This window comes from Pagrus pagrus (genome assembly GCF_965226575.1).
Source record: "Pagrus pagrus genome assembly, chromosome: 6".
Classification (NCBI taxonomy): domain Eukaryota; kingdom Metazoa; phylum Chordata; class Actinopteri; order Spariformes; family Sparidae; genus Pagrus; species Pagrus pagrus.
In genome coordinates this window covers 21,727,892-21,741,523 of record NC_140190.1, presented here as the reverse complement: position 1 = coordinate 21,741,523, position 13,632 = coordinate 21,727,892, and the positions used below count along the sequence as shown (strand labels likewise).

The window sequence follows — 13,632 nt, the reverse complement described above, 5'->3', positions numbered from 1 at the left end:
GCCAGGAATGTAACTGACATCTGCTGATGCCATTAACACACACACACACACACACACACACACACACACACACACACACACACACACACTAGAATCTAATGCATTTGTAATCATGAAGCAGTAAACTTGGGTTTGTTGTAAAATCTGGACTGGATCTGAACTATTTTCTGATATTATCTAAGAAGTGAGTTGTGTTTCTTCTGTGTTACCTTACTCAGATGTCTGAGGCCAGTTAACGGGAAGCATTGCATCTATGTAAAGCTGTTGCAGAGCCAGTTTCATCAACAATCAGGTAATGTGGCTGCGGATTGGTTTGTAAAGACAATAGTTACTGTGTTTAATAAATAAAAAAATATAAATTGGTGACAAAGTAAGTACTTACTCTAAAAATGATCTAAAAGATCATTCTTTACTTGAATTTCTTCTCAAAATGGTGTGACACTAAAGTAAAAAAAAACAGACTATTTGTTTACTTAGTCATGAAAGGAGCAATTTGTAAGATACGGCCAGAACTGTAGTTTGAAGAAACAACAGTGTTGATGGTATGACAAAGACATCTACGTACTGTGTTGCAGAATTTCTACAAGTCAACCAGCTAGCCCTGGCCCGTCGTGTCTACTAATACCACTCTGTAGTCTGATAGCCCTGTAGTTTTAGCTGGGAGATATATGCCAGCTGTTAACATTATGAACTCACAAAACAACAAAATATCAAGGAATTAAATACTCTTACTCAAGTAAGACAAGCTTAAAGCACACTTCGTTCAAGCTCAACATAAACAAAATATAGCTCACCAACACAGTCACTGGTTTGTCTTTCAACAATCGCCTCCAGATTGGTTGAAATAAATCCTCAATTCACAGAGTAACATTAGTAAATAATCGGCTGCTGCTTATGTACGACCCTCTGCAGCTTCTCTCCTGTTTCACGCCTCTCCTGCGCCCAAAGTAACCCTGGTCAGATCCTCTGTAAATCGCCTCCATACTGTGTCCCCTGTCGGTCATGGAGGCTGCGTTCAGTCTCAGTTCGGTTTCCAGCCATATTCTCTCTCACGTCAGGCTGCCAAATCAGGAGCCAAACACACAACCAACCGATCAATACATTCAAAACTAAACATATAAAATTGAACATTGACCGCCCACTTTGTCATAAATGAAGGATTATAATATGAACACCAATCAACTCGCTCAAACAAACCATATTGTGTTTTTGGAGTGAAATAAAAGTCCACAATGAAGCAGTATGATAAAAACAGATGTTGTTGCATGTATCATATGTGGGGGTGTTAATGTGCAATCAATCCCGTTCCCGTTTGCAGGGGAGTTTGAGGGGAAAGGACGGGGATGAAAGCCAGGTTGGGGGAGGTGGAGCGGGGAATAAAAGCCAGAGCGAGGGTAGAAAAGAGAACTGAAAGTAGGTCTGCAGGAGGAGCGCTGAGTCCGAGCTGAAGGCAGAAGAGAGGACAGCAGCATCTGCAGCACAGACTCAACCATGCTGTGGTTTCTGGTGCTGAGCTGTGCGCTCTACATGGGAGGACACGCTGCAGCAGGACAGAGAGGTGAGAAGAATGTGTTTATTGTTTATTTAAAGACATTATTTTTGTTTTGGGCTGTGCAGGTGGGAAACAATAAGATGGAACTTCATTAATCTTTCTTGGGAAATAACATGTTTGCCTGAAAAACTGTGATAAAATACTAAAACAAAAGTGAAGTACTTTTACTTTACCTGAGTGTTTTCATTTTCTGCTACTTTATACTTTCACTGTACTACATTTTGGAGGTAAATAAATGTAGCGCAGTAAAAGTATGATATTTGCTTCCAAAATGTAGTGGGGTGGAAGTATAAAGTAGCAGAAAATGGAAATACTCAAGTAAAATACTCAAAATTGCAATTAAATAGAGAATCCGTCACTGCTGACCGATTTTTGGATCCAATGTTCATTGTTTTCATAAATCAATAAATCAATAAATAAATAGATATCTAGCTGAATATCAGATCTGATAATCGGTCGACAGTGATGGAAAGTAACTAAGAACATTTACCCAAGTATTCTCCTTAAGAGCAATTTTTACTTGCACTTTACTTGAGTATTTCCATTTTCTGCTTCTTTATACTTCCACTCCACTACATTTTGGAGGCAAATATTGTACTTTTACTCCACTACATGTATTTGATAACTTCTAGCCTCTAGTTACCAAAGTAGCCCATTTTAAATTAATTTATTGAATCGCAAATCAGATTAAAAAAACAAAACGATTCCAATAATCAGAAAAATGCTGAATATTGGAATCAATAATCGGTCAACAGTGATGGAAAGTAACTATGAACATTTACTCAAGTACTCTACATTAGTCCAGTTTTGAGGCGCTTGTACTTTACGTAAGTATTTCCTTTTTCTGATTTTTCTTTTTACTTTTGCTCCACTACTTTTATTTGATAACTTCAGTTACTAGTTACTTTGCAGATTGCATTTTAAACAAATTTATTTTATCTACTGTCAGACTAAAAAAACAAAACGACCTACAGTATACAGTTTATACATACATGTAATTATATGCATCATTTATTTTTACACATACTTTTTATACTGAGGTAAATTTACAGTCAGGAAATTACTTTTGATACTTAAGTATATTCATATCTGATACTTTAAGACTTTACTCAAATACTGTCAATTTTTTATTCATGTGGGTGACTCTCACTCTTACCAGAGTAATATTTTCACACCATATCTTTAGTTTTACTCAAGTGTGACTTTTGAATACTTTTTACAACACTGTATTTTACTGTATTAATATATAGGCTGGTATTGAATGTGTTAAAATGGAGAAACACCAAAAGCAAAATGTCTGAGATGGACGAGAGAATGAACGTTTCAAAGGTTTGAAACATCATTGAATTAGTGTATAGCTTTGTTCAGAAAGTGTTTTTAATTTCTCCTCTTTATCATTATATCATAATGTAAATGAGTATCTGCTTGGTGTTCTGAGGTTGTGTTTTCTGTGCCTGCGCTTGCACACAATGAGGAAAAACAATCAGTGAGCTTTCTGTTGTCTTTACCTTTCTATTAGCAGGGAGAGAGATTTATTTCCACTATCTTCTCTTTCTTCTGTGGAATCCATTCAGTAAACAGAGTTGCTGCTAATGAGAAGACCACATTTCCTGCGCTTCATGCTCAGGGAGATTTCTGCCCTCGTACGGCTCCTCTGGGGGAAGGGACAGCGTTTGGGGGGGACGATGGGGGTCAATTAGGACAAACAGCATGTAACGTCAGGATCCGACCACACCTGAAAATCCCAAAGGATCAGATCCTGTGTTGAGATAAGCTTTGTGAATCTGAAATCCAGAGAATCTGTGATCTTATTATCATCACAAAAGAAGTTAAAGCGACTCACGATAAAAGACGTTGCTCATAAAGGAGTAATCACCCAAGTTGGAGATTTATAGCGAGTTTCAACTCATCATTTAGCTGTCCGGCTGCAAGTTTTGGTTTTAATCTCACTGCTCCACAATGTCATTTTCAGCTGTTTTCGGCAAAAAAAGCTCGAAAGACTAACTGTGCTACACCTGCTCAGCACCAAACAGCAGACAGACACAGTGAAGAGACTAGCTGGTGGACATAATAATATGTCAATATTATGTTCACAACTGGTTTCTGCTTTCCACAAGGGCCAAAAAATCAGGTATTGCAGATTCAAAATTAGTTTTGTTGCATTTTACATTTGATTTCCACAAACGAAGTGAGTTATTCTTCAGAGAGAGATTCAGTGACCTGCAAATCACCTTTATATGCCAACAATAACTTGCATTTTATTTTACCTTATTGTTTCCTTGTTAATCACACTGCAGTTATCTGGTGTCACCATAGTTCAAACAGCTTGAGCAAATAAACCAAATTAAAGTGAGTCACCAAAAGTCAAATAACAATTCACTGTCGTTCATTTTAAAAGCTGTGTCCGATAAATCACTGATTCCTCGTTCGCTAGCTCCTCCTGATGAACAAACACAGTTTACTCATTCGTGTATTCACTAAATAGATTCAATTTTGCTTTGCTTTTCAAGATTTTCTTGTGTCAGTTTTACTTTTGTAATAAAACTACTTAAATGTTTATGTGACATTTTTTTCCTTGAAAGAAGAAATGAAGTCCTTTCTAAAGTTAGACAGTCATATTTTAAAGAGAGAAAAATATCTTTTCAACATTTCTGCATTGTCAGACACAATAGTTGAGAGATTACAATCTCCATCAAAACCCCAGACAAACACTTCACTGTACTACACTGTACAAACTCAAAGACACCCGCAGAGTTTCTTTCCTGTAAGCTTGAAAAATGTATCCTCCTTGTATCTTTCCATATCTGGAAAATCAATTCTGCGGCTGCAATCAAAACATCTCTGACTCCAGTGAATGCGTGGGTAGTAGAGGATACAAATGAGGCCTGCGGTGACTGAGGAGCCTCAGGTATTAGACTCTGGTATTTGACAGGCAGTGGATCATGTTGTGTGTTGTGCCCCCTCTCTGTATGACCATATTTGCTCCCCACTGAGCTTCTGGTCCTGGATGTTCAGCCAACAGGAAGACTGATGAGCTCGTCAAGACTACACACTTTTGTTATTATATTATCTTGGTCTTTATTGGTGCCTCTGTTGTGTTTCTGGTCTGCTCTTGATGATGGTTTTCATTCGGAGCAGGTCATATCCTCTCCAAGTTTTATATCTTTATTTGTTATTCAGAACAAAATCTCACATTTTTTATTGAATTATTTTAAAATGTGTGTTCACTCTTGTTAGTTTTACTTATTGAAACCGATAGCCACATGAGGTTGCAGTTAAAGGCATTGGTGGAAAGTAACAAAGTACATTAACTCAAGTACTGTACTAAAGTACGAGTTTGAGGTACTTTACTGACGTACTTTAATTATCTTCTAATTGATATTTTTTCCATCTGAAAAATATTGTAATTTTTACTACACTACATTTATGTTATAGCTGTAGATACTATTTACTTTGATATATCGAAGTCCCACCTTTATCAGCTGCAACATTAAAGTAATGCACATATTAAAGAAAATAATCACTACTAATACTTTTACTTTGGTACTTTCATTATATTTTAATGCTAATACTTTTGGTTGAGTAATGTTGTGGATGTATGACTTAAACTTGTAATACAGAATTCATACAATATTATTTCTAATTTTACCTCAGAAAGAGATCTGAATACTTCAAATTAAGATTTGTTAGTGAAGTGCCGAACAACAATGTTTCTAAATCAGTGGTGAAGAAAAATAAAAGTATGACCTTCATCACATCATGGATTCACAAAGTAAAATCTACCCCCAAGTCCACAGTAAAACACTGTGTATGTGTGGACTGGTTCCCTCAGAAGGTAAATCTGTTGCTTAAAATAGACGTTGTTGTGTTGTTGTCTTTTAAAATGATTGTTATATATTTTTTCTCGTTTCAGATGGAGAAATTATCAGTCAGATTAAAATGACAAACCTTGCACTGGCTGAGATTAAAGAGCTTCTGAAACAACAGGTAAACACACATTAAATCAACATTTTGTAACATATTTACCTTAAAATAGCAACTTCAAAGTCATGTTATGGTACAGTGTCTATAATAGGGTGAATGGTCTCTCTGTCTCAGCCACTCTGCCCCCCTATCACTTGTTTCTGCACTATGTAACTTCAGTCAGAGGGTTGGATCACGGCGTTACATACATGTTTACTTCAACATTCAAGTTTTCAACACATAACATTGTCATGATGTTTGTAGTTAGTACAAACTGTACAGAGCTGGGATTTGACTTTTCAATAGTGGTGTTGCACTCATAAACTGTTGGGGGCGCAAAATCGCACAAAATGCCGATTTCTACATAATGTTGCTTTAAACATTTAGACAGCAAACATGAAGCTAACACGTGATGCTAATGTCTACATTTGGTGTAAATCCTAATAAACGTCATCATTGGACTGACTGTATTTTCCAGGTAAAAGAGATTGTATTCCTGAAGAACACTGTGATGGAGTGTGAAGCCTGTGGTGAGTTGACCAGCTGAGCAAAACACAGTTAAAATTTCCACAACAGTTTTCAGTTGAATTTGAGGCTTTGTTTTTGTTCAGATAACTGTGCTCAAGATGACAACTTTTTTTTTAATTGCTAAAAGCTGGATCTGTATACAAGAATAATATTGAGAAATAATGTAATGATATTTATGTTGATTGGGAGGTTCATATCATTATATAAAGCAAATATACTACAGAAACCATCAGGACAACTTAGATGAGATGATATAAATAAAGCAGTAGAACAAACTGTGTCAAAAGATGCTTCAATGAGCTGAGAACAGAGGAAAGTTGACCTCCTCTCTCCTCAGGGATGGGAGGAATGCACCCTCGTCCCTCCTGTGTGCCCAACCCCTGCCACCCAGGAGTGAAGTGTATGGAGACCCCTCATGGAATCAAGTGTGGACCCTGCCCTGACGGCATGGAGGGCAACGGTACTCACTGCACTGATGTGGACGAGGTACGCAGAGAAGTGTTTTTAAGTTAAGTGTAGGTTTGGATAACCTTAGCGGCAGCATGTATAAATTATATAACGGATGTCCGACAATCGACCCTTGAGGGACCCCACACATTGTCTCTTACACAAAGCTACCAATTGATAGGAAATCATCTCTTTCTTGAAGTTACACGTGAACCAATTCTCCACTTGCACAATGTAGCGTGACGTTAAAACTAATTAAATTGTCATTGATTATCTCTCACGTCTCAAAACACAGTTGAAAGTAATCATCTCAGTAAACATGTGTGACAAGATTTGTATTGGTCTTGATGTTTGTTTCTGTGTCATTGTTGCTGGCAGTGTATCGTGAAGCCGTGTCACATGGGTGTGCGCTGCATAAACACCTCCCCAGGTTTCCGCTGTGGTTCCTGTCCTGCTGGATACACTGGCCCTCAGGTCCAGGGCGTTGGACTCGCCTACGCCACCGCCAACAAACAGGTCAGAATAAGAGAACAATCAGAGACTGATCAACTCCTCTTCACTACTCTCAGTAAATACTTCTGCAATTAATATTACAACAGAAGAAGAAAACAATGCGAGGAGATTCAATGTTGGCTCTCAACTCAAGGTTCACTTATTATTTTTCTCATAATGAGTGAACCTTGAGTTTCAGTTGTACAGAGGTAGAAAGTGTCTATTATAGTGCTGTATCACACACAATAACATTATTACATCAATATTATTTAAAGAAATCGAGGTCTTGTTGTCACTGAAGATTAACTGATTGTCTCTAAAGATTACGATTGTATAAATACTAAAAGTCACCTAAAGCATTTGCCAAGTAACCTATCTAATTGAAAGGGTTAGAGTTAACTTCTCCCCTTTAGGAGATGGCTGACAGTTTTTGATGAAACTTGGGGAGAAGAAACTTTCCCCTGTACACCTCGCCATGTCTGTCTTTGCTTCTCACCACCTTACCCTCTCTTCATCCTTCAGCAACACCTCCTCACTCTCTTCTGTACATACACAATATGTCAAACAGTGTGCACTGGTGTGTTTCAGCACCACCTTAACCCTTAACATACGTCAGTCTTCGCTCTGCTTTGTTTTCCGCCTCTTTTTTCACTCTTTACGCTAAAGCCAGTTGAAGTTTTTGGATTTTCTTCCTGTCTCCTTGTCCCATCAAGGTCTGCAAAGATATCAATGAATGTAGCACCAGCAATGGAGGCTGTGTGGAGAACTCTGCCTGCATGAACACCCCTGTGAGTATAAACACCATTTAAGATACATTACTGTCATGTTTACAGGAAATCGCTGCTAATATAGTGTCCCATAGCCCATAAAAAAGACTTCAGCACATTTCAGTTAGTTTAAGAGTTGTCTCTTGACTCTTATGATGGGTCTGTTTCCTCTGTGTGTCATCAGGGCTCGTTCAGGTGTGGTCCATGCAAGACTGGCTACATTGGGGATCAGCGACGTGGCTGTAAGCCAGAGAGAGCCTGTGGGAATGGCCAACCCAACCCCTGCCACGCCAGCGCTGAGTGCATCGTCCATCGGGAGGGCAAGATCGAGTGTCAGGTGAATAAATTTACTTTCTGCTTCCTGTTCTGAGCTCACATTTCTCAGAGTATCACACTTTTGCAGCCCAGGAGATTTTTTTGTGAAAATCTTCATGATCCACTTATACAGCTTTTGCTTCTGTAAAATCTACAAAATTAAACTTAATAATGCTACTTACTGCCACATTTGTTTTAAGTGCCTCTAAAATGAGACATTCAGGCACAGCTTAAAAATAGAGGTTTGTACACAGCTGCTAAACAAATTACAAAGTCATGTAAGCATATTTGACCCAGCTCTTTGAAATATATATCTCTGAGGATGAATTATGAAATGTCTGTTTGAGCAATTTAGGTCATCTGGTTCTGTATGCTACACAAACAGGGCCGATGAAAACAGGCTGTACAGTACATAAAACATTATGCATCCTCACAGTGTGGAGTCGGATGGGCTGGCAACGGCTACCTCTGTGGGCCTGACAGCGACATCGACGGTTTCCCTGATGAGAAACTGGTCTGTCCTGAGAGAAACTGTGACAAGGTGAGTCTCTTGAATACCATGAAGACATGTTTGAATATTACTGACACAAATCCTCTGCATAAACAATCACATAAATGACTTAGTCATCTGCAAAGAATAAAATATTCACAGGTCTTACCGAGATGTGGTAAAATGTGTACTGTATGCTGTGATGCTTGGTCAGAAATTGTACCTTTGTTTAGTATTTAAAGTAAGATTGTCTTAAAACTTTTCCAGACTTGCAATAGAAACAACAATGTGACCATCATGGGACACCAAAACTCAAAACTTAAATTTTTAGTTTGAACAGTTTTTGATTTAAAGCATGTTCTCCATGTAAGAGATAGTTTGTAAACCAAACACTCTTATAGTCACTATATGATCTGATTTTATTTTTTTATCTTGTCATCTACTTTAATAGTGAGTGTTTCTCCTTTCAGGACAATTGTCTCACTGTGCCCAACTCTGGTCAAGAAGATGCCGACGGTGATGGAATTGGTGACGCCTGTGATGAAGATGCAGATGGGGATGGGATCCTCAACATGCAGGTTCATGCGTAAAAAATATTGATTGGATATACAGAGATATAAAAAGTAATTAAAAGCCAGTGGGCATCTATGTTTCTCATGTCACTGTACTAAACTAAAGGACTAAAACAATTTTGGTGCAGGATAACTGTGTGTTGGTGCCTAACGTGGACCAGAAGAACACTGATGAGGACGACTTTGGCGATGCGTGCGACAACTGTCGCGCCATCAAAAACAACGACCAAAAAGACACAGATGTGGATAAATTCGGTGATGAGTGTGATGAAGACATTGATGGGGATGGTAAGTACTCGCTGTGTTTTTACATGGTTTAACACAGATTTTCTTAATATTTTAGTAGTAACAGCTAATCTATTTTAAAAAATATCAAAAGTCGGTTTAAAGCTGCAAATTTTGATTAATCGTACCAATATTAAAAAAACTGTACTGTTGTGTAAAAAATATTGACACATTTGCTGATGCCCACTTTAATCTCAGGAATCCCCAATCACCTGGATAACTGCCAAAGGGTTCCCAACACTGACCAGAAAGATCGTGATGGAGACAAAGTGGGAGACGCCTGCGACAGCTGTCCTTATGTTAAAAACCCTGAACAGGTCTGCAACCCCCTTTGTTCCCCTCTTTGTAATAACATGTTGTTTTTATACTCACCTCTGTAGTCTATTGGGAATCAGGAGAACCTCTGTTGTTGACTCAGAATGTGTCACACAGATGTTGATCAGTTTTACAACAATAATGAATTTCATCTTTCTCAGACGGATGTGGACAACGACTTGATTGGAGACCCCTGTGACACCAACAAGGACAGGTATTGTGTGACCTCATCAACTGCATTCATTTTTAATTATCTGTATAATAAGGCTACTGGAAAACAAAATGTGCACGTGCCAGTGAAACTCTCTTTTTTCCAGTGACGGCGACGGTCACCAAGACTCTCGGGACAACTGTCCAGCCGTTATCAACAGTTCCCAGCTGGACACCGACAAGGACGGCAAAGGAGATGAGTGTGATGATGACGATGATAACGACGGCGTCCCGGACCTGCTGCCACCTGGTCCCGATAATTGCCGACTGATCCCCAACCCTCTGCAGGAGGACACTAATGGTGTGTGATCACCCTCAGTTTTCTTACATCTAGCAATAAAGAAAAATGTTCTTCTTACCACAGTCTACATCTTTTTACCCCCTCAGGTGACGGTGTGGGTGATATATGCGAGAAGGATTTTGACAACGACACCATCATCGACACCATCGATGTTTGTCCAGAAAACGCCGAGGTCACCCTCACCGACTTCAGGGAGTACCAGACCGTCGTTTTAGACCCGGAGGGAGACGCACAGATCGACCCCAACTGGGTGGTGCTGAACCAGGTTCAACAACATGTTTCTTAGTTTGTGTCCCAAAATACTAAACATCATCTCAGATTAAATTCAATCTTAAATCCACTTTTTTGTTTGTACAGGGAAGAGAGATTGTCCAGACTATGAACAGTGATCCTGGGTTGGCTGTCGGTAAGATTATTACACCTACTTTTTAAAGGAATAGTGAGTGACATTTTGAGACAGTGGCATTGGTTGATTTGCCTGAGTTAGATTAGGAGATCAATATATATATATACCACAAGAGTCCATCCACACCCAAAATCCTCAGTGAGACACGAGCTAGATACAAAAAAACAACAAAATTGCAATCCAAAGAGCACTTGGCCACCGGATTCACAGCTTCCTTTGACTTCCATTACATCAGACCAAAAGACAACATTCAGTTTCCATCAATAATACAGTATATTGTACTTTATAACAGCACTTCTGTGACACCTGTCTCTCCACCAGGTTACACTGCCTTCAGCGGTGTAGACTTTGAAGGGACGTTTCATGTGAACACGGTAACGGACGACGACTACGCAGGGTTTATCTTCGGGTACCAGGACAGCTCCAGTTTCTACGTGGTGATGTGGAAGCAGGTTGAACAGATCTACTGGCAGGCAAACCCGTTCAGGGCCGTGGCAGAACCAGGCATCCAACTGAAGGTAGCCCATACGACTGCTAAAGAAAAAATATTAATGCTTAGATATAATTACATTTTGGATTGTAAGCTCCAGTGGATAAGGAAGTACTGGTTTACTCAGGGATGCCTTCAACTGCGATCATGGTTGTTACTGAACTCTGCAGTTACAGAAATTACATTTGACACTTTCTAGCAGTTTAGGTAGTGTCTTTCGTGTAAACTACCTCAGGGCAGATGTGTTTAAAGTTTACAATATTCAGTTTTTCCTGAAGCATTCCGGTATTAAAGAGTTGCTACGACATGCTAACCAACACACTGCAATCAAAGGTTGGTCCAGACTTCTTGTCATTTGTGGTTTTGAAAAAGGCTGTCAAGTCCGACACGGGTCCAGGTGAGAACCTGAGGAACGCCCTGTGGCACACCGGCGACACCAGTGAGCAGGTCAAACTGCTGTGGAAAGACGCTCGCAATGTTGGCTGGAAGGACAAGACTTCTTACCGCTGGTTCCTCCAACACCGACCTGCTGACGGCTACATCAGGTACCGACAGAGTTAGAGGTCAAATTAATCTCTGTGCATTTTAAATTTTTTACTTATTTTTTTGTTTTTTTTAATAGCTACATAAAACATTGCCTCGTTGCCTAACTGTTTTGTATCTCGACAACATTGTAAATGAGGATAAATAAATAATTAATAGAAATCTCTGAGTTCAGTTCTGTCCTGGTCATGTTTAGCCTAGCTTAGCATACAGACTGGACTTGTTTTCCTGTGATAACGGGCTAGTTTATCTTGTTATCTCTGGAAAACAGAAGGCTGATTTCTCAAGATTACAAAATAATTCATCAAAAGAAAAAAAAAAAAACAACACTCAGTAGAGTGCATACCTCTGCCGAGGCCCAACAGTCTCCTTTATTTCAATGAAGCCTGATCCAACATCAAACATATTTAAATCCGCTGGATCAAGATTTTTATTTGGATCTGCATCGAACGGTACTAACTCATAGATACCAGCCACCTAAATATGTCTGTACCATTCCCTGAGAAATAAACGAAAATGTAAAAAGAATGGCGTATCTCTTAATGTTAAAGAAAAAACTCATGGATCTGTCACTTTATCTGGATCCACACCAAAAGTAAATGGGTTGTATTCTGGGCTGAGACCCATCTTCAATCCAAGTATCATGGATAGTTAGATAGATAGTTTTTGTGTAATTAGGCTGACAAAACAACCAACCAACAAACAGACATAACAGGAAATGTTCCTTTTGTTTTCTTGTGACAACAGGTTGATTATCTTGTGATCTTGAGATAACAAAGCTCATTTTCTCAAGAAAACAAAATAATCAACTTGTTATCTCCAGATAACGACATTGAAATATAATTGCAAACACAGCTGTTCTTGACTAGAACCGCTTCTAGATTCTTTATGCACAAACCTACAGATCATGAATCCATTTGCTCCCGTGTGATGTTTTACCTGCTCTTTGTTGGCGTGCAGAGTTCGTTTCTACGAGGGTCCTCAGATGGTGGCGGACACAGGCGTCATCATAGACACCACAATGAGAGGAGGCCGACTAGGAGTCTTCTGCTTCTCCCAGGAGAACATCATCTGGGCCAACCTGCGTTATCGCTGCAACGGTCAGTCCAGTTTCTGAACGGGCTCATTGCGTCACTCTGCTTTACAGCTACATGCCTTTGGTTTTGCACATTTCACCCCTATTAGTAGTCTCTTCTACAGTAGGTAGCTTGCTAAATAAAACAAGTAGAAATTAATTAAGCATTAACATGTATAGTTGTAAATATAATATGACTTTAGGTGGAATTTTCCTTTTTCCATTGGATAAACAGTTTTTCACTTCCTGCTGTTTCCCACTGCAGACACGCTTCCTGAGGACTTTGACACCTACAGAGCCCAGCAGGTCCAGCTGGTGGGCTGATGACTACAAATGAGCTCAGGGAATTCTGGGAACACTTTCCAACGCACAACTGGGACCAGACAGAAAATAATCAGCATTATTTCATGAACATTTAACAAAAAAGGTTTTAAAAAATCTCCTTATTTTTTAACATAAAAACAGACCGCCTAAGGTTTAAACTCCTGACAGAAAACTCCACAGCAGTAAATACACCTATTGTTTGAATTGTATTGTCGTTACCAAAACAGAAATTCCTATATATATATATATGTTTTTCGCTATACTGTCTACTGTATATTTACATCACAATTTATAGTTTTGAAAGAAGAATTATTGCAAAGATTTTACTGTCATTAATGAATAAATGTGGATTTTGGTAAATTATGTGCAGTAACTAGATTCATTTAAGCTCTGCTAAGTGTGAAGTGACCATTATTAATGAATAATAATAGAATACTAGCTCATCAGAATTGATGAAGCATTAAGTTTAAGAGGTATTTTTACATCACAGAGAAGTGGAGAGAATTTACCTTCTAGTTTAGTCAAAAAAGAGCCTGGGAATAATATTTTTTGTCATG

The 13,632-nt window shown here is 38.8% G+C and overlaps 1 protein-coding gene across 1 annotated transcript; it reads left to right on the top strand.

The window, feature by feature from the left end:
- The first annotated feature begins 1,417 nt into the window (after positions 1-1,417).
- comp (cartilage oligomeric matrix protein) lies at positions 1,418-13,468 on the top strand. The gene is made up of 19 exons (XM_084354754.1): positions 1,418-1,558; positions 5,466-5,539; positions 5,994-6,045; positions 6,381-6,529; positions 6,869-7,006; positions 7,696-7,770; positions 7,934-8,086; positions 8,501-8,605; positions 9,025-9,132; positions 9,255-9,414; positions 9,610-9,728; positions 9,888-9,940; positions 10,044-10,237; positions 10,324-10,502; positions 10,595-10,643; positions 10,965-11,161; positions 11,506-11,678; positions 12,637-12,776; positions 13,017-13,468. The coding sequence occupies exons 1-19, from the start codon at positions 1,492-1,494 to the stop codon at positions 13,073-13,075; spliced, it is 2,244 nt and encodes a 747-aa protein (XP_084210880.1). The 5' UTR covers positions 1,418-1,491; the 3' UTR covers positions 13,076-13,468.
- The last annotated feature ends 164 nt before the right edge of the window (positions 13,469-13,632 follow it).

Bases quoted from the DNA above. Each gene is read 5' to 3' on its own strand.
- comp (XM_084354754.1), top strand. From the start codon at position 1,492: ATGCTGTGGTTTCTGGTGCTGAGCTGTGCGCTCTACATGGGAGGACAC. The intron at 6,046-6,380 runs GTGAGTTGACCA...CTCTCTCCTCAG, and splicing joins GATGGAGTGTGAAGCCTGTG to GGATGGGAGGAATGCACCCT. The intron at 7,007-7,695 runs GTCAGAATAAGA...TGTCCCATCAAG, and splicing joins ACGCCACCGCCAACAAACAG to GTCTGCAAAGATATCAATGA.